The following is a 25,489-nucleotide window of genomic DNA, read 5'->3' on the forward strand; positions in this document are numbered from 1 at the left end:
TTTAGTAGAGACGGGGTTTCTCCATGTTGGTCAGGCTGGTCTCAAACTCCTGACCTCAGGTGATCCACCTGCCTCGGCCTCCCAAAGTGCTGGGATTACAGGCGTGAGCCACTGCACCTGGACCATCATCTCTTTAAAAAAGAAAGAAAGAAAAAAAAAAAATCTATGGGGATGACTCACTCATCAGTTTTCTTTTGTTTTTTGTTTCAAGCCTCAAGGAATTTCTGTGTGCAGCCAATGTTGTCGCTCTGTGGTTTAGGTTTCAAAAACTGCATTTCATTATGTTATCCAATGTGAGCCTCTTTCCTTTCTGGGTGAACTTCTCTTGGAGCTCTGACCTGCTTGCCATTCTTGGTTATCGGAAGCTTCCGGAATGTTAGAGGGAATCCTCTGCATTTTAGAACGCAATCACCATGATTGGATGAATGGCTGATTGGATTAAGGGTTGCCTGGATTTGCTGTTCTGAAGCTAGTATAACCCCTGCTTTTCTTGGCCACCTAACACCTGACCCCCATCATACTCCCCTGCATTGAGAGAATGTCATATCTGTTAAGGCTAAGTCTGCCTTTCCATAGAAGTTATAATTGACAGAATTGACAGTTACTTTCCCAGCCTGCCCTGCCGCCAGGCTGCACAAGCTCAGGTTCTGCCATTCACAATTTGGATCAAAAGCCAGTGGTAAGGAGAAACAGGCCCTTGGGCTAGAAAACACTAGGGACAGGAGTTGGAGGCAGCTACATCCATGCTACAGAGATTCATGAAAATAAGAACAGTTTATATCAAAACTGAAGCTACACTCAGGAAATTTATAGGTGGTTGCACATCTGGTGTCCAGCCACAGTAATCCTTGTGGCATCAACTATACTCTCTGTACTTAGTCATTGTGACAGAGGCTTCTTCACTGGGCTATGTCTGGTGTGGGTGTTGGGGTACCATCACTGGCCGTGTGGCCCCCAATGCTGGTTCTCTGCCCTTCCTGGAGATCATGGTGCCCCCTGACATTCTTTATTACACACTTTTCAAGCATAGACAAACGTACAGAGAATTGCATAGTTATCACCTTGTAACCAATGACACGGCTTCAACAATTATCAACAAGCAGCTTAATCCACCCACTTAAAAAATATATATTTCGGCCGGGCGTGGTGGCTCACGCCTGTAATCCCAGCACTTTGGGAGGCCGAGGCGGGCGGATCACGAGGTCAGGAGATCGAGACCATCCTGGCTAAAGCGGTGAAACCCGTCTCTACTAAAAATACAAAAAATTAGCTGGGCGCGGTGGCGGGCGCCTGTAGTCCCAGCTACTCAGGAGGCTGAGGCAGGAGAATGGCGTAAACCCGGGAGGCAGAGCTTGCAGTGAGCTGAGATCCGGCCACTGCACTCCACCCTGGGCGACAGAGCCAGACTCCGTCTCAAAAAAAAAAATATATATATATATATATATATATATATATATATATATATATTCCAGTCCGGATGCAGTGGCTCATGCCTATAATTCCAGCACTTTGGGAGGCCGAGGCAGGTGGATTGCCTGAGCCCAAGAATTGGAGACCACCCTGGGCAACACGGCGAAAACCCCGTCTGTACTAAAAATAAAAAATTATACGGGCGCAGTGCTGCACACATGTAATCCCAGCTACTCGGGAGGCTGAGGCAGGAGGATAGCTTGAGCCCGGGAGGTGGAGGCTGCAGTGAACTATGATCGCACCACCTCACTCCAGCCTGGGCGACAGAGCAAGACCCTGTCTCGAAAACACTAAAAATAAAATTATATACATACATACATATATAGAGAGGTCAATGTGTTCAGTAGGACAGGATAGTCCGGGCTGGGTTCACTGAGAAGGTGGGATTTAAGGCCTGAAAGTAGGATGGAGGAGTCATGCCGAATCGGAGAGAGCATTCCAGGCCTTGGGAACAGTTAACAGCAAAGGCCTGGAGGTGGGAATGTGTCTGGATTGTCAGCTGTGCAGCACGGAGGTCAGTGTGGCTGGAGGCGAGCAGATGAGGGTGTGGAGGTGACGGCACAAAATCGTGGGAAGCCTCGGGTTTTCCTCTGAGCTGGATGAGACAGTAGGGCTTTGTCAGTCAGCGTGGAAGGAAGTGGGTTCTAACTATCACCAAGAGATAAACTGGGGATAGGGCGCAGTGGAGGCTTAGTGGCCCCTGTTGGGAGAGCTGGGGGCGCCGTGTGCCTGCAGCTAGAGGCGGTGCTTGGTGTGCGGCTTCAGCACGGTGGACAGCGCCACAGGCGTTGCCTGGAGACCAGGAAAGCGGCCGATCAGGGGGCGGAGCCTGCGTAAACGTCCTATGAGAAGCGGCGCGCTCCACGCAGTGGCACACTCTGTGAGGGCGGGGCCGGCGAGTACGGCCAATTAGAAGAGTTTGTTGCCGGGCGTGGTGGCGCTTGCCTGTAATCCCAGCTACTCAGGAGGCTGAGGTGGGGGAATTGTTTGAACCAGGCAGTCGGAGGTTGCACTGAGCGAGCGGAGATGGCGCCACTGCACTCCAGCCTGGACGACAAAGGGAGACTCCGTCTCCAAAAAAAAAGGTTGTTGACAACCCCAGGACGAAGATAATTTTTACACAGGGCGGGGCCTGCGAAATCCCATCTGGAGTCGGAGCTTGTTAATTGCGCAAAGAAGGAAGGAAGGCGCGGTGGGCACCCGGAGCCTAGGGACCAGCGGGAAGTTTGGAAGCGGTGGTTTGCAGCTGCTGGGCCTGGGGCGGTTTCCGCGCTCTTCACATGGAGGCTTGCGCAGCATCCCAGGTGCGTGACCGGGGCTGTCAGATCCCCAACCTTGCCTTCTCTGGGATCGCCCGCGACTGCTCAGGGGAGGCCCCAAATAGGGGACTATGTGGTTGGCCTTAGGGAGCGGGTGCTGAGGTCCTGGGTCCAGAATACGGACTTCTGAGCACTGACTGAGGAATACAGAACATTCGGGAGAGGGGAGTTAGGGGTTTTGCTGAATGAAATAAGGGTCCTTGGAGCTCTGAGTTTGGGTGGTCATTTCGGTAGCCTGGAGGATTTCTCCAGTTTATTCATCGGACGTGTGTGAACTGTCCTTCTGTGACATTGCCACCCACCTACTGCCCCGCTGCCAAGCAAGATGACTTTAGGCGCCAGATCTTTTGAGAAGACAAACGCACTGGCCCAAGAGTTCATGGACTTCTTGGTTACTCCGTGGAGAGAATGATCGTCTCCCTGAGAATGAGATGGGCCCCTTTTCTTTGACATACCGTTTTTAACCCTCGAGTCTGGGAGCGCTTCCCTTATCAAAACCAGTGTACTCGGCCGCAAAAATCACTGTAAACCTCAGCTCTGATGTTCCAGAACTCAAGCCTCTTGTGGTCTCCAGGGCCCCTATTCTCACCTCTCCCACACACCCACTCAGCTAAGCAACCAAAACAACTGTACTGAGGCGCAGTGGCTCACAACTGTTAATTCTAACACTTTGTGAGGCCGAAGAGAGGAAGCTTTGAGGCAGGAATTGGACACCAACCTGAGACCCCTGAATCTATGAAGAAAAACAAACATTAGCCAGGCAGTGGCCTGTAGTCCTAGATACTCAGGAGGATGAGTGAGCCATGATGGCACCACTGCACACCAGACCAAGACCCTGTCTAAAAAATACTGTTTCAGCTGGGCGTGGTGGCTCACGCCTGTAATCCCAGCACTTGGGGAGGCCAAGGCGGGTGGATCATGAGGTCAGGAGTTTGAGACCAGCCTGGCCAGCATGGTGAAACCCCGTCTCTACTAAAAATACAAAAAATTAGCCAGACACGGGGTGGTGCACACCTGTAATCCCAGCTACTGGGGAGGTCGACCCAGGACAATCACTTGAACCCAGGAAGCGGGGGTTGCAGTGAACTGAGATCATGCCACTGCACTCCAGTCTGTGCGATAGAGAAAGACTGTCTCAAAAAAAAAAAAAAAAAACGAGGCTGGACGCGGTGGCTCAAGTCTGTAATCCCAGCACTTTGGGAGGCCGAGACAGGCGGATCACAAGGTCAGGAGATCAAGACCATCCTGGCGATCAAGACCATCCTGGCTAACACGTGAAACCCCGTCTCTACTAAAAAAAATACAAAAAACTAGCTGGGCGTGGTGGCGGGCGCCTGTAGTCCCAGCTACTCGGGAGGCTGAGGCGGGAGAATGGCGTAAACCCGGGAGGCGGAGCTTGCAGTGAGCCGAGATCGGGCCAGCACTCCAGCCTGGGCAACAGAGCGAGACGTCTCAAAAAAAAAAAAAAACAAAAAAAACAAAAAAAAACGAAAAACAAAAATTAGCTGGGCATGATGGCACACACCTGTAGTTACTGCTTCTCGGGCGGCTGAGGGAGAATTGCTTGAACCTGGGAAGCTGAGGTTGCAGTGAGCCGAGATCGCTCCACTGCACTCCAGCCTGGCGACAGAGCAAGACTCTATCTTAAACAACAAAGCCTGGCGACAGAACAAGACTCTATCTTAAAAAATAAATAGCCGGGTGTGGTGGCTCACACCTGTCATCCCAGGACTTTGGGAGGCCGAGGCAGGTGGATCACCTGAGGCCAGGAGTTCGAGACCAGCCTGCCTAACATGGAGAAAACCTGTCTCTACTAAAAATACACTATTGGCTAGGCGTGGTGGCACATGCCTGTAATCCCAGCTACTCAGGAGGCTGAGGCAGGAGAATCGCTTGAACCCGGGAGACGGAGGTTGTGGTTAGCTGAGATTGCGCCATTGCACTCCAGCCTGGCCAACAAAATAAATAAATAAATAATATTCTTGGGAAGCCTGAAAGGGCCTGAGGTCTTCCCAGGTCAGAATCCATCCATGGGTCCCCACTGCCCTTAGAAAGCACTCCTGTGCCTGGCCCTCCAACTTGGGGGCCCTCAAGATCCCACTGACCTCCAGTCTCATTTCCCAGCATTCCTTCATTTTGCATCCAAAATGCTCTACCCATCTGACTTCAGCTTCTTAAAGCCCATCCTCATACCCCAGCTGAATTTTTGCTCAAGCTATTCCCTCTGCCTGGCCTCCCCTTCCCTTCCTAACACTCCTGGGTCCAACTCACCCATCCTTTCTCACCTGAAGGGAAACCCTTGACAAGGCACTCCCTGTCCCACTGTGACACAGCCCTCTTTGTGCCTGGAAGAGCCATGTGGGTTGGGAGCAGGTTCCCAGCAACCAGCACCGGACTTGACATGTAATCATCACCCAATAATAAACAGAACAGCAGGGCACAGTGGCACTACCTGTCATCCCAGCCACTATAGGGAAGCTGAGTTGCTTAAGGTCCAGGAGTTTGAGACTAGGCTGGGCGACCCACCTCTATAAGAAAAGTAGTCAGGTATGGAGGAACAGCCCTGTAGTCCCAGCTACTCCAGAGGCTGTGACAGGAGGATCGCTTGAGCTCTCAGGAGTTCAAGACTGCAGTGAGCTATGATGATGCCACTGCACTTCAGCCTAGATGACAGAGCAATATCCTCTTTTTATTTTTTTGAGATGGAGACTTGCTCTGTTGCCCAGGCTGGAGTCCAGTGGCATGATCTTGGCTCACTGCAAGCTCCGCCTCCTGGGTTCACGCCATTCTCCGGCCTCAGCCTCCTGAGTAGCTGCAACTACAGGCGCCCATCACCATGCCCAGCTAATTTTTTTTTTGAATTTTTTGTATTTTTAGTAGAGACGTGGTTTCACCGTGTTAGCCAGGATGGTCTTGATCTCCTGACCTCGTGATCTGCCCACCTCGGCCTCCCAAAGTGCTGGGATTACAGGTCTATCCTGTCTCTCTTAAAAAAAATGAACGAACGCATGTTGAGTGAATGAAACAATGAACACATGAAGTCTCCATTTATTCTGGGATGGGTTAGAGTGAGCCTCTGAGCCTGCCATCAGGCTGGCTGAGTTGTTGCCCAACATTGTATCCATCGGTCTCAGGCCCGTGCAGTGCACAGCCAGCACGGGGCTCACAGCTGCAGCTGGAATCCAGAAGCTGCCACCTCTGCTGCAAAGGCCAGGCCTAGGGGTCCAGGTACATGCAGTGAGTCCTTGGGGCAGGGCCAGCCCTACTGACTACACAAGCAAAGTTGGTGGTGAGACAAGGGGTGTATGTTTCCCTGCCAGTACAGAGGGCAACAAACAGGTGGGTGGCAACCCTCAGGGCTGACAGCATCCCTGCCCAGAGTGACAACCAGGGCCTACTGGCTCTACTAAATCCAGGGTGGCGGAAATCCTGGATGTGCCCCTTGTTACGGCTGAGAGGCCTCCTTTCATCATAGTTCATCAAGCCCCAATACTTCCTCCCTGGAATCAGTACCAATCCCCCGGCCCTCCCTCCAACTTCATCCCAGCCAACCACACATGTCCAATCGTGTAGTCTGTTGCCCTTCTTTCCCTCCTGGGGCATCCTGAGCCCTCTGGGATGGTGTGTGCCCAGTTCCCGCTCACGGACCTCCATGGCCCATCCACCAAGCACCCCATCCTATCAACTCATGTAGGACACCGTCCACCCAAAGCGTCGAGGTGTCTCATCACAAGCCAACTGTTGCCTAGCTCTTACTGGGCCCATTTGTAGGCCCTCCTGCAGGTCAGCTTCCTGGGTTTGGAAGGCAACTGGCCCGGAAGGCCATTGTCAGTGCTCAAGGTGATAGCCACATCTTCCTGAACCCAGCATCCTGTTGTAGCTGGGATACTGTCACAGGCAAGCGGCATGACGGCATCATCAGCACCAGTGAGGCCCCTGAGCGGACAGAGGGCTCCAAGGATGCTGTGCTCAGAGCTGTTCTCTCCAAGACACGTGCCTGCTGTGCGGCAGATCTGCAGCAGGGCGGGCGGATGGAATCCGTCCCTCGTGGTGGGTCTGCATTCAGAAACGACCCTGGTAGCGATCACTGAGCGGGAAACTGCAAGGAAAGTCCTGTGTTGAGAATGCAGGCCTGCCCGGAGTTTGGAGGTATTTGGCAGGTGGGGCCAGGAGGCATCCCTTCCATGGGTGTTACAGGCTGGTATTCTCTCCTCAAATACAAGGTCTGCTGATCTCACAGTAGTCTCTTCTTGTCCCAACCCCTTAATATGTCCAAGAGAGGAGACAGGACATGAACACATCCCATCAAAATTGGGGGTAGGACTCATCCATCCTCATCCCTCCACTGTGTGCACTGCTAGGATCTCAGGGTACTTCAGGTCCTCTTCTCCCACCCTTTCCTGGGAGGGGCCACTTGGTATCTGGGACTTCCTCTGCTCTAACACAAATGAGAATTCCTCAACAGTTTTCTAGCACACAACTTGTTCTTTCACTTCTCCAAGAAAGCAAATCTTCATCCTTTGAAAGCACAATTGATATTCTACATTAGCTGAATGATTGAGTCAAAAATGGTCCTCACTTTTCCCAGTGGCCATGGTTACCCAAGCACAGGAGGCCAAGGCCTGGGGCTCAGGTCAACAAAGCAGGATCTCTGTAGATGTGTGGTCCCAGGCTTGGCAAGTACAGTTCTTCCCGAATGGCCGACAGGGATCCTGGGGAAAGGCAATCCCAGCAATGCCCTGAAATCAGAGCTCCTCCTCCCTCCCCAGGCAAGGTGGAGCTAGAAGGGCTGTTCTAGCGTGGGGTCTCCACCTCCACACACCTGATATTGCAATAGGGCAGGTCCCCGCTGTGGGCCACTCTTCTGGGCAGCATAGTATGCTTGACAGCATCCTTGGCCTGTATCCACTAGATCCCAGAGCACCTGCTAGCTGTGACAACATCCTCCAAACATTGCAAAATATCCCCTGGGAGGCGAGATTGCCTCAGATGGGAGAATCACGCTCTAGGGAAATCTGCTGGTGTGAGAACCCCAACTCCCCACTCTGCTGAGCCTCCAGATGGCGAGCAGGCTGCAGCTCCAGCACAGACACGAAACTCCCTCCAGCCACTGACGATCCGTGGCTGGGGTTACCCAGGCCTCACCTGCCCTTTCTTTGTCTAACTGGGTTGTGTGTTCCACCACAGGCACGCCCCTACAGAGGACATCACTGGTGTACTTAGAACCACACCAAAATCAGGGAGCAGAAAAAGCCTGCCTGTTTTATGATGGGTTCCCCAAGACCAGAATGGGCACTGTGAGCCCCTCTGCGGACGGTGGGAGCCTGGAGCCTGGTGGGACACCGGGTCTACACAGCCCAGGAGACCAGCAACCAGCCTTCGCTGAGCATGAGTAAAATGTCTAGAAGGCCAGAACTGGACCCTCTCTAAGGACCAGGGAGCATCCTGCTGGCCCGCCCTGCTTTCCCCGAGCAGGGACAGAGCGGGGAAACCTGCTCATTGCGCTGCTGGTGGGTCAGACACCCAGGCCTAAGACGGGTGCAGTTTTGTTTTTCTTTATTTGTCTACATTCAGCTTAATTCAGATGTACTGCCTGAATGACCCAGACATAAAAAGAAACCCCCCACTCTTTCCCACTGGTTTTTAAAATAAAATCTTCACTTATAAAACTGAAACACTAAAGCATTAAAATACAGAAAGCTCGTTTAACTCACTTCACAAAAGCATTAACAAATGACGTATCCCTTCCGTAACTATTTAAAGACAAACGGAGTTACCACTAACACCAAGTGTGAATAGACAGAGGGATACTGAACTGCAAGAACTCAAAAACTCTACCCAGACAAAGTTGTAATGGCAACTAACAAACCATTGAAGACACGGAGTCCCAAACACGGCTAAATATAGGTCACAGGACGGGCCACAGGGTGACCCGCTGCACCTCACGACACAGCAACGTGGACGGGGTGGGGGCGGGGGCCTGGAGGGCCAGCTGACATGTTAACTGTGATGCATAAAACTCGATCTTCTGATGGGGAGTAAGTGCAGAAGGTAGAAATCTCCGCCCTGCGGGGGCTTATCTGTACTGGTAGTTCATGCTGTGGTCTGCGTTTCTGCCATAGCCGCCTTGTGAGGACTGGTAGGAGCTGGGAGGGCCACTGTAGTTCTGGCCGGACCCCGGGGAGTTGTAGTTCGACTGTGAGTAGCCTCCTAGGAGAGAGAGTGGTGGATTAGAGCCGAGGGGCCCAGCCAGTGGGGCTCAGGTTAGGCAGCCCACACCCAAGACTCGGCCAGGATGCAGGTGGGCAAGACTCGTGGCCTCCTATGCGGCTCTGCCTGCCTACCACACATTACTGGACAAGGCTGACACCAAGACTCCGAGAGGTGGGACCACTGTGACCCTTGTTTCTGGGGGAAGCTACCTGAGCCCACAGCTGAGCTACTGGCCAGAACCAGGGGAACAGCTGTTTGACCTCCGTGTCACCCACATTTCACACAGGTACCAGGGGTTAAGAGTAGGGACACTGCTGGCTCTCCAGCCGCTCCCGAAAGTCTTAGCAGCTGCCAGTGCACCCAAGTGCGTATTCTCTCTCACAGGGCCCACCTGCCACTGCAGCCCTGCCCACGCTGCCGTCTGCTCCCACCAGGTCCACATCCCGCTTCACAGCAGGTGCCGGGCCCCCATGCTGTGCCACCAGGGGCTCCAGGCCCACCTTGTTTGCCTTGGTATGAGGAGCCGCCCCCAGAACCTCCGCCGTAGCCCCCGTGTGACCCTGGGTTGTAGGATGCCCCGCCTGAGCCGTAGCTGTTCCCGCTGCTTCGGCCTCCACTACCACTGTAGTCTGGGGGAAAGAAGACAGGGTGGTTAAGGGGCCCCAGGAAACACACAACTGGGGCGGCCCAGGGGCCTTGTGGTGCGCCTCAGACACGGCCGGCCCCTGGCCCAGACCCTGGGCCTCTAACTCTTCTCCCTGCCTGCTTCAATGTCGCACATCAGCCCAACAGATAAGTGCCAGGAACCAGCTGCAGCCCTGCAGGGTCACCTGGCCCTGGGCTGGGCTGGTCACCAAGCTCCAAAGCCCTGCTGTGGGGTGCCTTCTCAACTGCTCCTGCAGCCCAAACTTCCCAGCAGCAGCTGAGGAAGTGCACGAGACCCCAGCAGCTGTCTCTCCTCAGCCAGCAGCACCAGACAAACAGCACCCCCTTCTGACCCGCACACCCAGTGCAGCCTCTGTCAAGTCCCTGGCCTGCTGCTGAGAGCTTCTGGGTCCCAAGGACACACCTACTCAGCCCCACCGGGACACTGGTGCAGCCTGGGCCTGCTGGGTCTGTGCATGAGGAAGCGGGAGAGGCGGTGGTGGAGAGATCAGGCTCTTGCAGGGGCTGGATGCAAAACTCTCTAGATCAAGTCCCAGGAAGTCACCTTGCAGCCTCACCCACAGCCAGGGCCTAGAAACAGAGGCCTCAGCTACCCCTGCCTTCGGAGAACACACCAGAGAAAGTGGCGAAGACGGCACCAAGGGGCCCCACGCCCCATCTTCCTAGCACCCGCCCACAGCCAACACCACGTGTCCTCCTCCTAAGACCCTCGGCCAGTGGTCTGGGCAGTGCCGAGCTTCCGCCACTCCGTGGGCTGCACTGCTGGGGCCTGGACCCTGGCCCAGCCAAGGAGCTCTGGAAGCCAACTCACTGAATTTGCTCTCGTAGTTGTAGTCGGATCCGCCCCCGCCCCCGGGAGAGTTGTAGGAGTTCGAGTAGGAGTAGCTGCCTTGTCCATGGTTATAGCCTTTCTGCTTGCCCTGCGGGGGGCCATAGTTGCTGTAGGGGCTCTGGTTGTAGGACTGCTGCTGGCCCTGGTGGGACTGGTAGCCCGAGCCGTAGGAGGGCTTCTGCTGGCCCCCGTGCGGCTGCTTCTTCCCAGCGTGTTTTGGGGGCACCGGTGAGTTGTAGTTGTCACCTTGGTAGTAGGAGCCATAGCCGGAGGAGCCACCACCGCCCCCGCCGCCACCGCCACCGGCATTCCCAGAATGCCCTCCGTTGCTGTAGAACTGACCTAAACAGGGAGGCAGTGGGTCAGGCGGAGGACGGGAAAGGGCAGGGGGAAGGGAGGGAAGGGCAGGCGGCAGCCATGGGTCCTGAAGGCTGACCCACAAGCCCGGGTCAGAGGCAGCAGAAAAAGGAGGGAGAGGAGCAGTGGCTCCGGTCCTTAGCGCAGCCATTCAGGCTGGCCCAGCCTTCAGCTCCACTCACCCAGCAGCTGATGACAACAATGGGACTTTGCCAAGCAGCACGCGCCAGCAGCTTTTGCAGCGGATGTCAACATTACAATGAGATGGACTCCGAGCGCGGGACGACATTCACAGCTAGCTGACGGCTACCCAGAGATCCCAATAGTGACAGGAAAAGCAAAGCCCCAGAGAAGCAGCAGCCACCCCCCTCCTCCCTGCTGTGCTGGAAACAGGCTCCACAGGCACAGGCCTGGAAATCCCCAAGAGATACTGTTTAAAGAGGCCCCTGGACCGTCATCATCCTGAGACCAACTGGTCTGAGCTGGTTTGGTTCATGGAAGACAAATTGAGACTTAGTCAATGATGCAGGCACCTCCCTTGTGATACTCGTGCAAGCACGTGACTCAGGATGTGAGCAAGCCCCAGCCTGGCTGGTGGGGGAAGACTGGCCACGGCTGGGGCCAGGACAGCCAGGTGAGGCCTAGACCTGCAGCCCTGATGTCCCCGACGCCCCTTCCTTGTCCCCAGCACAGCTGCTGGGTGTACGTGGGACTGAGCAGCAGGGCTGAGAGCGTGCAGTGCAGCCACCACATTCTCAGCTGCAAGCTGAAAATGTAGCGGCAAGACCCCACTTCTGGTCAACTAGGTTTGTCAATACACAGCCCCACCAGAGGCTTGAGTGGAACAAAGGGGATGGCACTGGCTGAGGGAATGCAGCACCCCAAGCCTTGCAAGGGAGCCCCACAGAGGGGGTCTCCACGAACGGGCGTGGGAAGGCTGAGAGGGTGGGTGAGGCGGGAAGCCAGGTCATGGTGGTAGCTCTCCAGCCAAGCTGGGCAATGCCCAAGCACTCAGCAGGTGCAGCTGAGTTCCTGGGCTCTCAGAGTGGGTCGGCTTGTGAATGCAGCCACCTTTGCCCAGTTAAGCTGTCCAGACCGCCAGGCCCAGGGTGGGTGGGACGGAAGGGGAGGCTCCCACACTGCCTGTCCTTCCTTCCCAGATTGAGGACACCAAGGGCCCACCGCCTCCTGGGTGGGGTAACTGGGAGTCCTCACGTGCCTCCACCCACTGGAGATGTATACCCCACGCTGGTGTAGTGGGCTGCCTACATGACAATGTGGACAGAACTATCTGCAACCTTCGGTTTGTGTTCTTCAGGCAGGCCTCCTCCCTCGCCCCCCATCACAAAGCCAAGACACCAAGGGGGAGGACGTGTCCCACAATGCCAGAAAGCGAACATGCGGCAGCTCAGCGAGGAGACTGGGAGGATGGGATCTTCAGAACACCCTGACCAGGACCCAGGACCCACACCCCACAGCCCCACTGCCCCACTGCCCCAGCTTCCCCAGTGTCCTGCACTGAGCACACCACCTCGCCCCGCCTGAAGCCGGGAATGAATGAAGACGCAAGGGCCGAGGGCTTGTTACTTTCACATGTATTGATTAAAAAAAAATAAAGGGGAGGGGGAGTTTTCAACGTCATTCAGGATAACTATTTTCCTGGTATAAAAAGACATTATTCTCAAACAATAACTTTCTAAAAAAAAAATACATCATGCAATCAAAGTTTTAAAAAGTTTCACTGAATGTTTCAAACCTCTGGGAACAAATCACGTAGTAACCATTTTGACCAGTTTTTGCCTGAATAAACGTAAAATCTTGCAAGTCAACACAGACGCAGGCTTTGCTGCAAAAAATAACCGCTGGTCAGAGCCAAAACCAGTTTCCAAGGAGGACACCTGCCAGAAAACAGGGGCCTCAGTAAAGAGCCAGAATGATTCTGTGTGTGTTTGTAGACAAAAACTTCTATGCCTTTGGAGTCTGTGGCAGCTGCACATGCAGCAACACCACCTCTACCCAAGGAAAAGCCAGCCCTTTACTGAAGAAGCAGGGAACATCGCGGTTCTTTCTCCTCTATTACTTTTAAAGTCCCAATAAACTAAAAACAAAAAAATCCAGAATCCCATGCATCTGCAGCTGTAATTAAGACTTGCAAAATTTCACGTCATCTACCCCTTAAAGCCTGTCTGTTTCTTGCACTAATAATGGAAGCACAGTTTTGATACCTTTGAGAGTTCACTCTCTAGCTAAACCAGCCACAAAACATTGCATTCCCAAACAAGAACCCACCAGAGCATTACAAGAGGCGGGAGAAGCTAATTCAGCGCAATACACAATTCCCCACGTTCCCAACGTTTTCACATGCTCGTAATAAGAAAAAAGCCGGTTTCTCTGGATTCAGATGTGGTGAAATCGTTTTCATTACTGTCAAAGGCATCAACCAGATTTGGGAGTTTGTTAAAAGGTTAAAAATTCATACAAAACCTGCTGTAAATTAAGACAAAGGTAGATTAAAATGCGTCAATGTCTGTCTCTTTAAATAAAGTAATGCTTTCCATAAAAAGCAAAGGTGGGCTTTTGCCTTGATGCCGAACAACGCTGTCTCTAGAATTCTGTGCAATTCTGCACAAAAATACATTCTCTGAAAAAATTGTTTTCCACTTAGTGTGAACTTCAATAGGACCAAGTTCAAAGGCAAATCACGATAAAAACTGCCATTGTCTTAAATTCTGCAGGCTAAGAGTTTCAGACAAGCTGCGGTGAAAAGCCACGGTTGAGAAACCCAGTGAAGCACAGGGACACAGCACGGACACTTTGGGTTTTGGAGTTGGAGGAAATTGGAGTAAAAAGTTGATTTTGTGTGCAATACTTTTAGACGCTCTAGGAAGACCCAAAATCATGATAGCCGTAGCAGTCTGTGAAAAAGTCACCTACAAAAGGGGGAGACAGAGCAGAGAGAAGAAATTAGAATTCTTTTGAAAAAGGGCACAGAGCGCCACATTTGAAATTCATGTTTTAGATTTCTCTGCTCCTGTAACCCCCCAATGAAGGCTCCTTCTCAAGACAAGAGCTGTGCACTGGCCGGAAAAGCGTATTCACAAGATTGGTGCTTCGCATGGCTTAAAGCAGAGAAATTTAAAATTCTAACTTTTAAGGAACTTTGCAGTTACACCAGTGTGTGTTAACACAATCAATCCCACTGCGGGGCGGGGGGGTGGGGGGGGTCGAGGGCCATATGACCTATTCACCGCAAAAAGGTGTGTGCCCCTTCTACAGCCTCCTCGAGGCTGCTCTGGCCGCCCTTTGCTAACTCAGGCCCAGAAGCTACACTGTGGCTGCTTCCCAGGTCAGACAGAGAGAAACGCACTTACTGTAGCCTGCTGTCGCCGAGTTGCCTCCGTACCCGTAGCTTCCATATCCAGCGCCTGGAAGGGGAAAGATAGGGTTACCAGGGACCAGCAGAGTCTCAGGCCCACCCCAGGAGCCCCGCACACTTGTTCCCAGAGCATGCACATGGGGAAGAGGGGGACAGTGCAGCACAAGGGCCCTTACCAGCATTCATGTAGCCTCCATGGTTGGCGCCACCAAATCCTCGCCCGCGTCCTCGTCCCCGGATGTTCCCGCCTCTTCCCCGCCCTCGAAGGTTGGGGGGTGGGGGCACTTCATTGTGCATGGGGCCTCCCATGCCGAAGCCAGGGTTATGTGGCTAGAAGAGAACACAGGGAAGTGACATTCCCTTTGTGCTCACATTGCAGGAGAACCCCATGCCTGAGCCAGGAGATTCAAGGGTCACTGCTCACCTTAGCAGCAAATTTCGGTCCCCCTCTGACGGGTACTGGGGCTCTCTTCTTTTTGTTGGCATCAAGGGCGAGAGGGGTGTCAGGGAAAAGCTTTTCTAGGGCAGCAAGGGCAGCGTAGGCCTTCGCCACCTTTTTGTTGGAACCAGCACCTTGGAACTTCTGTCCATCCACTTCAACCTGGAAAGTGCAGACAAAGGTGACCTAGTGCCTCCCTCTAAGGGCAGGGGGACCCCAGGCCTCCCTATGGGATTGCCCCAGCAGGCAGCTCCAGGCCACGCACCTCCATGACGAAGCGCTTGTCGTGGCTGCCACCGGTCTCGGAGATGAGCTCGTACTTGAGCCCCCGCCTTTTCTCGTTCAGCTCCATGACTGGGTTCTTGCCGTGCTTTGTCAGGATTGGCCCCTGCTGTTTTACGTTCTCAGGGAAAACAGAAAGAACGACCGACAAACTCAGCTATGGGCTTTCCAGCCACACAGGAGCAGCAGCAGGACTGAGGCCGGGCGTCTGCTGCTCATACACTGCCAGTCCTTGCCAGACAGTCTCCACCCACTCTAGTGAAGGCCTTCCAGCAATGTGCCCCTTCCCTGTGCCTCCCCTCTGAACAGCATGTTCTCAACCCAGGGCCACCCCAATATAGCCTAGGATGCTGAAACAACATCCACAAGGCCCTTCCCAACACGGCTTGTAGGGCAGCACCCAGCTTCCTGTGTGGGCTTCTGGCCTGAAAGGTCAGCTTTTTGGGGCAAATTATCAAGGACCAGTAACCACCTCACTGACAGGACACATGGCTACCTGCTCTGTCCTGGCAGTCACTCCCAGCACCCACCATGTGCTCACCTCGGCAGTGGCATCTGAGGGAAAGGCCGCACTAGGGGTTGAGACAGCTTCTACCACTGGGGCGGGGGCCACCACCGCTGGCTTCGCCTCAGTCTCCTCAGCCGAGTCCTCCCCCTTGCTAGAGTCCCTGCCTTCGGCACCCGTTGGCAAGCCCATGTCCTGTAACACCTGCAGAGGTAGCGAGACCCCCAAGGTCCCAGTGAAGCAGGGCTCAGCCCGGGAGCCATGCATGCAGGGCCTCCCCATGGCCTACAGGCACCCACCCAGAAAGTCATCTGGAGGAGGGCTGTTTCCTTTCAGCTTCTGCTCCCAGGAGGCCCTCATGTCCAACTATGTTTGGGGACCCCTCTGCCTACCAGCCACAGTGGGAAGGCGTTCTTGGCACATGTGACCTGCAAATACCCGCCATCTAACTATGTGTGTTTTTAGGATCTACATGCCTTCCCTGAGAGACAATGGCTCATATGGGGCCCAAAACAAAGATCATGGTTCTGCTATTATAAGATAGTGACGCTGGCCACACTTACCTTAACGGCCACGTGCAGCTTGGCCGTCTTTTTGGAGGGCCCAGAGGCCTCGAATGAATTGCCATCAACCTCCACAGACATGGTAAAGATGGGGGCATGGACGGGCCCAGTCTGGGACACCAGCTTGTACTGCAGCCCTGGCTTCAGCTGGTTCAGCCGCATCAGGGCATTCATAGCTTGGGGGGGCTCTGCCTTCTCCTCTACAGAGAGAACACCAAGGTGGCTCTGGATCAGCACGATCGCAGGTCTCCATGAGAGCTCTGCCAATCCTAACCCCCGGGCCTGCCTCTGTGGCCTAACACAGTGGGTGGGGCAGCCACACAAACTGAACCCAGTCTGCACCTCTCCTGTGGCCTCCAGCTGTGGCACCATCATCCTACTCATCTTTTACATCCCCAATCATGCCTCATCATTGTTAAAGGACTCAGAAATCACAAGAAAGAAAAATGAAACAAAAGCAGGCACTCCCTATAGCTTCAGGGTGAGCCTTCATAGGACGAGATGGATAAAGCAGCGGCACGAGGGGAGGTCTGCACCTTCCTGCTTTTTTATCTACTTAGTTTTTAAAATCTTTCAACACTGATTTTAAGCAAGGTCTCGCTCTGTTGCCCAGGATGGAGTACAGTTGCTCACAGCAACCTCCGCCTCCAGGCTCAAGTCATCCTCCCATCTCAGCCTCCCAAGTAGCTGGCACTACAGGTGTGCCACCACAACCAGCTAATTTTTGTGTTTTTTGTAGAGACGGGGTTTCGCCATGTTGCCCAGGCTAGTCTCAAACTCCTGAGCTCAAGCGATTCTCCCGCCTCGGCCTCCCACAGTGCTGGGATTACAGGCGTGAGCCACCGCGCCCGGCCTGTACCTTTCTTCTGAATCTTCTTCTTCTTTTTGCTGGGAGACTTCTCTTCCCCGTCCTCCTCCATTGGGCGTTTCATGGGCGTAATGGCATAGGTGGTGCTGGGTGGGATCTGAACTGCAAGGAGAGAGCAGGGCATGGCTGAGAGATGCAGATGGCCACTCTTCCTGGAGCCCCAGCCATCAGGTAACCGCCGTGGGCTTACCGGTGTAGTCCACTGGGTTTTCATTCTTTGGTTTCTTGGGCATCTTGGAAGGCAGAGGGTCCATGCCCAGGACTTTATGGAGCTGGCCGAAGGCAGCGAGTCGCAGTGCGTGCTGGAGAAGGGGAAGAGGCTCTGACTCAGCTGCCCTGTGCTCCCGGTCATGGAGTGTGCGCTCACTACTGCCTTCTGAGGAGGGGCAGAGCTGAAGGGCTGCTAATGGTCACCTCTACAACAGCAAGGGGTCCCCCACCAGCCAGGGGAGAGCCTGAATGCTCAAGTCCAGCCTTGCTGTGGGGGAAGGCCAGCCTGTGACCACCCCCCTTCCAGAGGAATACAGGAGACCCCAACCTGGGGACTGGTTGCCACACGGAGCCATGTGGTAGCCTGCAGGGGAAGGTCCCCCAGAGCAGTCCGCACAGCAAACACATCTCCCAGCACCACTCAGTGTCCGAAAATGGCACTCGAGCAAGCCAAGGGAGGGGGCAGACGACAACCAGGCATGGCACCAGGGGAAAGAAGCAGCCCAGATTGGGGCGCCCTGTATCAGACACGATCCCTTTGCCTTCAGTCCCCGACCTGAGCCTACGAGTCCAGGGACTACCCTGGGAATACCCAGTAATGGAACTGGAAGCCAGTGATTACAGACTGGGTCAGGGCGCACGTTGGCAATGGCGATGACTATACCTGCGCACTCTGTGTGATATCTTCCCGTTGCTGTCTGTCTAGATGCCCAATAGCATCAGTGGCTTCTTTTTCACAAGGGTCATAAATGCCAGAACCATCTGAAGGCAGGAAACAAGGAAGATATGCAGAGGATTATCTTTTAGCATCTCTGAAGAGGTGTGCTGGCTGAGGGAACTAGGTGTGTTACCCCCCGCGCCCCATCCACACCCAGCTCTGGAAAACATGCCTAGCTCGGTGACCCACTCGGCGTCCAGCCCTTGACAGAAATAATTCACAAGTGTCTCAGAGCAAGAAAGTCACGTGGGAGTGGGTCACCATTGCCCCGGATCCGCCCTGTGAATGACGGCTGCGGACCCGGTCAGGGCTGGATATGATGGTGCCAGAGGGTAGTCACATGCTTCAGATCTAGGGAGTGGACACGGGGCTGCTGCTGTCCTAACCCAGTCAGTGTACCCGCCAGGAGGCGGCCTGGAACCCTGTCCTTTCCCTGCAACCTGCAAAGCACAAGGCCCCAACCTGGCATCACGATGCCCGACGCCAAGCACTCCAGCACTCTTCGCAGGGCCTCGCCAGCACCCATCGGTCTGTTGGCCGTGCCAATGGATTTCTCACACAGGAGCTCGAGAGGCTGAAAGGGAAGAGGGACAGTGAGCCAAGAACCTACAGGATGAGGCCGGCCACCACTAGGGAGCTGTCACTAGATGAGTGGGTCAGGGCACACGTGGGACTCATAGCCATCCAGTCAGGTAAAGTCAAAGCCTCAGGACTAAGCCTGAGCCAGGGGACGTAGGACAGGGAGGACCAGACATGACATCCTGCAGGCTCTGTGAGCTCAGAGACCAAGCTGAGGTTATAATGTAGTATCTCATACTTAAAATCTAACCATTTATTTACAAATATAAAAACCACCCCAACTGCGGGCTGAAAAAAAAAAAAGCGACAGCTGGTAAGAACCGGTCCTGCGTGAGAGCATCTGCAAACCTTCCCAGAGGGATCATTCCCACCTCCTCGCCAGCCTCCTGCTGGGATTGAGCTGTGCGACCCCTGCAAAGGGCCCTGACCCACACTGTCCCTGTCCCAACCCCAACCCCAACCCCAACCCCAGGTGTGGCAAGCAGGAGCAGCTCCACAGGCAGCTCTGGAGAGTACACACCAGCCATACATCAAGGGGCCACTCCTGCCCCGTGATCATCAAGTGTTCCTGGGATATCCTAGAGACTCTGCACACACCCCCCCCAGTAGCCACAGCAACATCCTTACCCAGCCTCGGAGGGGACCCCAGGTGGGCACACGAGTGCACAGGTCCCTCAGGACCCGGATCACGATGACACAGGACTTCAGTCCGTTGGCTCGAGCCTAGGGGAACAAAACACAGGCTCTTCAGTCTGAGGCACCGCCCAGGGCACAGGTCAACATGAACAACACAAGTGTCACGGTGCTGCTTTGCCAAGGGTAAACAGTCAACGATGGCGACCACCAAGGGTGTGGCCAGCCGCAATCTCACTACATGTACAAGAAAGTGTTACTCTTAACACAAAGCAGCAGCAGCAGCCCACCAATTCAGTCTCAGCCTCTTTTGGGGTCGAATTTGTTGAGGTGCACTCCTTTAGGACCTGCGGAACCGCAGGTGCTAAGCTTGGCACGGCTATCGTCAATGTTAAGGAATCTTTATGGTGACAGTTAGCCAAGTTAAAACTTAGGAATTCTCTACCAAAAGACAAAGAGAAGAACAAAATGCAAACCTGGAACCACTTGGCGTGTCGGAGGGACGCCAAGGCAGCAAGGCATTTCTGCCTGTCCAGAACGTCCGGGGGGTCGTTGACTGATAGCGTTTCTATTCATGGATGGAATAAGAAGACAAGGCACAGTTTGACCAAGGGGTTTCTGTCAGGTGGAAAGGGGATGTGGCAGCTTTCTAAAGGGCAGCTGAGTTTCCCAGAAGCTGAATTCATCTCCACCCTGGACCAGGGAAGGAGAAACTAGAGCACATTGAACTCTGCCCTGTGAGGAAATTGTAAAAATTGGAGGCCCCATCCAAAAAGAAAAAAGAAAAAGAAAAAAGAAAGAAAAAGAAAAAATAAAACAAACATAAAAACAAAAGTGGGGAGTTATTCTAAAAGGAATAATCTCATGAGGGAGGGGAGAGATAGGTGGAGCCTATCTTCTAATCCTCTTCCCTTGCCTCCTCCCCATGTTCTCCCAATAAATTAGCTATGCTAAAATGTTCAAAAGGAAAAAAATTAAAAAGGCCGGGGGAGAGGAAAGGAACTCCCTCTCTGCATCCCACAACAGCCATCCCAAGGCATATGCGGCAAAGGGGACCAACTCCGCCCACCAGGCGGGACTGCCCTAGCCCCAGCCCTTGACAGAGAGAGTCCTGTTGGTCAAAGGTCCAGCGTCCCTACGTTGATCAACTAGAAGGGCTTTGGTAGTCGGAATCAGCTATGAGAACCAAAGGTAAACAGCAACAAGGGCGCTATGCCAGCCTATGCTGCGGCCAAGCCGAGCGTCTGTCTTCTCTGCCATCTGCACGCCAGGGGTTTGGATAAGGCCTGAAGACAGGCACACGAGGGGCGGGCCATGGACTGTGAGCACATTATTAGTGCGAGGTCCAATGAGGTAGTCTGAAAAATTGGACAACTGTTTAAACTTTATCCAAAACTCTGTATCAGCTCTTTGTGCTTCTGTCACTTTAGATGATAAGAGCCACGGCAGAGGACAAACGAAGAGGCCCTCAGCTCAGCTGCAGCACAGGCTGTTGGTAAACTCCAACGTGGTGCTCATGCAGAAACCGTCTGGTTGTCTCATCTTTAAAACCATAGAATCACCAGGGACACACTTCTCCACAGCCAGAGAATGGCTCCACGGAAAAGCAACTTCCACATTCACGTTTGAGAATGTTCAAGGATGAAGTTAAAGGAAAATGGTGCAGTCCCCTACGAAAAGTGCTACTCACTTTTAGTGCGACCGTTTTGTCAAACTCCCAAGTACTCAAAGCCAACGGGAGATGTGATCTCAGAGTAAAGGTGGTCAATCTACAACGTAGCCTTTTACCAAAGCAGTCTAAAACTGAATAGCACATTTGAATAGCGAGGGAACACCACGTTTTCAAAGCCCTGCCGGCCTGTCTCGGCCTCCCTACCTCCAGCTAATACTTTCTCCATTTCTTCTCTGACAACAGGGGATGTCAGGTGGATGGTCAGGGACAATGGAGGCTCTTTTGTGTTTTTTATCACAATCGCAGCATCGTCGACAGATTGCAGTATTTCGTACTTGTCTTCTGTTACAGCCTAAAAAATAAAATGCAACTTTCAAAACACTTTCTCCTCAAAGCAATCAACAATTTTATCTGGCTCCACCTATTCCTGCAGCAGAAAGGCCAACTTCTTGGGGATGATGTCCCAGAAGTGACTTCACCTGGGGTGTCAGGATCTCTCTAACTGTCCAGGTTCTCGGCCACATTTTGGGTACCAGAGGGGGTAACTAGTGAAATAAGCAATTTCCAAAAGGGGCTTAAAAATGCAATGGTAAGGCCAGGCACGGTGGCTCATGCCTGTAATCCTAGCAATTTGGGAGGCCGAGGTGGACAGATCATGAGGTCAGGAGATCGAGACCATCCTGGCTAACCCAGTGAAACTCCGTCTCTACTAAAAATACAAAAAACTAGCTGGGCGTGGTGGCAGGCGCCTGTAGTCCCAGCTACTTGGGAGGCTGAGGCAGGAGAATGGCGTGAACCCGGGAGGTGGAGCTTACAGTGAGCCGAGATCATGCCACTGCAGTCCAGCCTGGGCAATACAGCGAAACTGTCTCAAAACAACAACAACAAAATAAAAACAAACAAACAAAAAAGCAATGTTAGGCCAGGTGCAGTGGCTCACACCTGTAATCCCACCACTTTGGTAGGCCGAGGTGGGGGGGATCACAAGGTTAGGAGATCAAGACCATCCTGGCTACCCAGTGAAACCGTCTCTACTAAAAATACAAAAAGAACTAGCTGGGCGTGGTGGCGGGCGCCTGTAGTCCCAGCTACTCAGGAAGCTGAGGCGAGAGAATGGCGTGAACCCAGGAGGCAGAGCTTGCAGTGAGTCGAGATCACGCCACTGCACTCCAACCTGGGCAACAGACTCTGTCTCAAAAAAAACAAAAACAAACAAACAAAAAGCATTGTTAGGCCAAGTGTGGTGGCTCACGCCTGTAATCCCAGAACTTTGGGAGGCTGAGGCAGGCAGAATCACCTGAGGTCAGGAGTTCAAGACCAACCTGGCCAACATGGTGAAACCCTATCCCTACTGAAAATACAAAAATTAACTGGGTGCAATGGCTGACGCGTGTAGTCACAGCTACTCAGAAGACTGAAGCAGAAGACTCACTTGAACCTGGGAGGCAGAGGCTGCAGTAAGCTGAGATCGTGCCATTGCACTCCAGCCTGGGTGACAAGAGTAAGACTCTATCTCAAAAAAAAAAAAAAAAAAAAAAAGGCAAAGAGTTTAGGATCCAGGAGGAAGAGACCCTCCTTTCCTGCTTTTGCCCTTTAGTGGGTAATTAACTTTGGATAAATCTCTCATTCAGACTTACGACTCTAATCTGTAAAATGGACTTAATGACATGAACTACACCACGAGGCTGCTGGAAGCCTCAACCAGACACTGCGCGGAAAGCGGAGGACACTGCAGAGTGGGCATCCAGCCACTGCTACTTCCATGCTGGGATGAGCAGCCAGACAATGTGGAATAAAACCCGTGTGCAGTGAAAGAGCCAGTGTGCAGTATCCTATGATGCTATGCAGTATCCTATGAAAGTATGTACTTGCTGCAAATGCACATCTACAACGACCCGCACAACTATCTTTATTCTTGATACCACCTGTATAGCGTGACAAAGAAAATTCAAGCTTTTGGCTGAGGGCAGTGGCTCATGCCTGTAATCCCAGCACTTCTGAGAGGCCGAGGCGGGTGGGTTACTTGAGGTCAGGAGTTCAAGATCAGCCTGGCCAATATTATGAAATCCCGTCTCTACTAAAAATATAAAAAAATAGCCACGTGTGGTGGCAGGCGCCTGTAATCCCAGCTACTTGGGAGGCTGAGGCAGGGAGGCAGAGGGTGCAGTGAGCTGAGACTGTGCCAATGCACTCCAGCCCAGGGAACAGAGCAAGACACTGTATCAAAAAGAAGAAAAGAAAATTCAAGTTTTTAAATATTTTTGCTGAAGGAAGCTAAGTATGTTGGGAGGAGAATAAATACACTGAAAAAATCTGAAACACGATTTCTCAACTTCAGCACAACTGAACTTCTGGGCTGGAAAATTCTTGGGGAAGCTACTCTGCACATGATAGGGTGTTGAGTAGCATCTCTGATTTTCACCCATCAGGTGCTGACAGCACCACAGCACCCCATCACCAAGCTGTCAACAGACACTGCCAAATGTTATCATGGCAGGGGGACTCACCCCTCTTAAAGAACCACTAGAAATGATTTTTTAAATCCCTATTATTTTCATCTTTAAGGAATAATTATTGGCCAGGCTCAATGGCTCATGCCTGTAATCCCAGCACTTTGGGAGGCTGAGGCAAGCAAATAGCTTGAGGCCAGGAGCTCAAAACCAGCCAGAACAACATAGTGAAACTTCGTATCTACAAAAAATTTAAAAAATTCGCCAGACATGGTGGCACACGCTTGTGGTCCCAGTTACTCAGGAGGCTGAGGTGGGAGGATTGCTTAAGGCCAGAAAATCAACTCTGTAGTGAGCTGAGATTGCACTACCATACCCAAGCTTGGGCAACAGAGCAAGAGACCCTGTCTCCTTTTTTAAAAAAAAAAAAAAAAAAAAAAAAAAACCAACGGTGGGGCGGGGGCCGGGCACAGTGGCTCACGCCTATAATCCCAGCACTTTGGGAGGCCAAGGTGGGCGGATCACGAGGTTCAGGCCATCAAGACCACAGTGAAACCCCGTCTCTACTAAAAAAAATACAAAAGAATTAGCTGGGCGCAATGGCGGACGCATGTAGTCCCAGCTACTCGGGACGCTGAGGCAGGAGAATGGCGTGAACTCGGGAGGCGGAGCTTGCAGTGAGCTGAGATCACACCACTGCACTCCAGCCTGGGTGACAGGGCGACCAGCCTGACCAACATGGAGAAATCCCTTCTCTACTAAAAATACGAAATTAGCCAGGCATAGTGGCGCATGCCTGCAATCCCAACTACTCAGGAGGCTGAGGCAGGAGAATTGCCTGAATCCAGGAGGCGGGGTTTGTGGTGAGCTGAGATCACCCCATTGTACTCCAGCCTGGGCAACAAGAGTGAAACTCCGTCCCGCCGCCCACCCCCACCCGCCTCCCCCGACCCCTGATTACCACTATGGGCCAGACATAGTGGCTCACGCCTGTAATCCCAGAACTTTAGGAGGCAGAGGCAGGCAGAATACCTGAGGTCAGGAGTTCAAGACCAGCCTGGCCAATATGGTCTCTACTAAAAATACAAAAATTAGCTGGGCATGGTGGAGGGCACCCATAATTCAGCAACTCAGGAGGCTGAGGCAGGAGAATCGCTTGAACCCAGGAGGCGGAGGTTGTAGTAAGCCAACATGACACACCACTGCACTCCAGCCCTGGGGACAGAGCGTGGCTATCTCAAAAAAGAAAAAAAATTACCACTATGCGGATGTACTTTCAAAAGAAAAAAGAAAATTATCACTAGAAAAATTTCACAGCTTCATCTTCAATGGCTCCTCAGAAGTATCTAATGCATTTACATTAGCTCCATATTTTAATTTTTGTCCTGAACCTACAATTGTCAGTCCCATGTGATAGAATACAAATCTGCATTGTGTAAGTAAATCAGGTTTTTCTTTCTAAGGAATAAGACGAACACATTCAAAGACTATGGTGGCTCAGGCCCGTGATCAAGAGTTCAAGAACAGCCTAGGCAACGCGGCAAAAGCTCATCTACACACACACATACACACAAAACAGCTGGGTGTGGTGGCGCACGCCTGTAGTCCCAGCTACTCAGGAAGATGAGGTGGGAGGAACACTTGAGCCAGGGAGGCAGAGGTTGCAGTGACTCAAGTTCATGTCACTGCACTCCAGCCTGGATGACACAGCAAGACTCTGTCAAAGATTCAAAGATGCTTATATACTTCTTTTTTGCTTATCCTATACATAAATACAGGGGGACTGTGTCCTGAGGAGGCAACACCTGGCAGAGGTTCTGATGCCTCCAAACAGCCCAGCCATAGGTCTTGGGATCCATTCCTCAGCTGCCCTGCAGCTCTGTCACATCATCTGTCCCACTTAGAGGAAGATGAAATAACACACATCAAGAGCACATCTGTTTGAGAGCCTGACTTTAGCAAACACTTAATAAACAGAGACCATTATTTATGCAATAGTTTCATAATGAAACAAATACATTTTTTTTTTTTTTTAAAAGATATTTTAGCTGGCAATGGTAGTACATGCCGGTAGTCCTAGTTACTCAGGGCGCTGCAATGGGAGGATCACCTGAGACCTGGAAGTGGAGGTTGCAGTGAACTATAATTGTGCCGCCACACTCCAGCCTGGGCTACAGAGCAAGACCTTCCTTATCTTAAAAAACAAAACAAAACAAAACATTGGCCGGGCGCGGTGGCTCATGCCTGTAATCCCAGCTCTTCGGGAGGCTGAGGTGGACAGACGGCCTGAGGTCAGGAGTTCGAGACCACCGTGGCCAACACAGCAAAACCCCATCT

At 52.7% G+C, this 25,489-nt stretch overlaps 1 protein-coding gene across 6 annotated transcripts in view; it reads right to left on the bottom strand.

Moving 5' to 3' along the window:
- Nucleotides 1-5,805: 5,805 nt before the first annotated feature.
- Nucleotides 5,806-25,489, bottom strand: part of ILF3 (interleukin enhancer binding factor 3) — a 39,211-nt gene continuing 19,527 nt past the window's right edge. The window contains exons 5-20 of one of the 6 annotated variants that reach the window (XM_007995244.3): nucleotides 20,907-21,054; nucleotides 19,507-19,598; nucleotides 19,025-19,120; nucleotides 18,281-18,392; nucleotides 17,765-17,862; nucleotides 17,081-17,192; nucleotides 16,882-16,992; nucleotides 16,023-16,222; nucleotides 15,496-15,663; nucleotides 14,938-15,063; nucleotides 14,658-14,834; nucleotides 14,410-14,563; nucleotides 14,229-14,282; nucleotides 10,480-10,842; nucleotides 9,503-9,631; nucleotides 5,806-8,999 (exon numbers count right to left, since the gene is read on the bottom strand). In XM_007995244.3, coding sequence (XP_007993435.1) covers nucleotides 8,866-8,999; nucleotides 9,503-9,631; nucleotides 10,480-10,842; nucleotides 14,229-14,282; nucleotides 14,410-14,563; nucleotides 14,658-14,834; nucleotides 14,938-15,063; nucleotides 15,496-15,663; nucleotides 16,023-16,222; nucleotides 16,882-16,992; nucleotides 17,081-17,192; nucleotides 17,765-17,862; nucleotides 18,281-18,392; nucleotides 19,025-19,120; nucleotides 19,507-19,598; nucleotides 20,907-21,054 — 2,274 coding nt within the window. In that variant the 3' untranslated portion in view covers nucleotides 5,806-8,865. Of the gene's footprint in view, nucleotides 9,000-9,502; nucleotides 9,632-10,479; nucleotides 10,843-12,435; nucleotides 13,788-14,228; nucleotides 14,283-14,409; nucleotides 14,564-14,657; nucleotides 14,835-14,937; nucleotides 15,076-15,495; nucleotides 15,664-16,022; nucleotides 16,223-16,881; nucleotides 16,993-17,080; nucleotides 17,193-17,764; nucleotides 17,863-18,280; nucleotides 18,393-19,024; nucleotides 19,121-19,506; nucleotides 19,599-20,906; nucleotides 21,055-25,489 lie in introns of those variants that run through there. The other 5 variants (XM_007995243.3, XM_073016954.1, XM_007995245.3 and 2 more) reach the window with 5 other exon arrangements.

Source organism: Chlorocebus sabaeus, chromosome 6 (genome assembly GCF_047675955.1).
Source record: "Chlorocebus sabaeus isolate Y175 chromosome 6, mChlSab1.0.hap1, whole genome shotgun sequence".
NCBI lineage: Eukaryota > Metazoa > Chordata > Mammalia > Primates > Cercopithecidae > Chlorocebus > Chlorocebus sabaeus.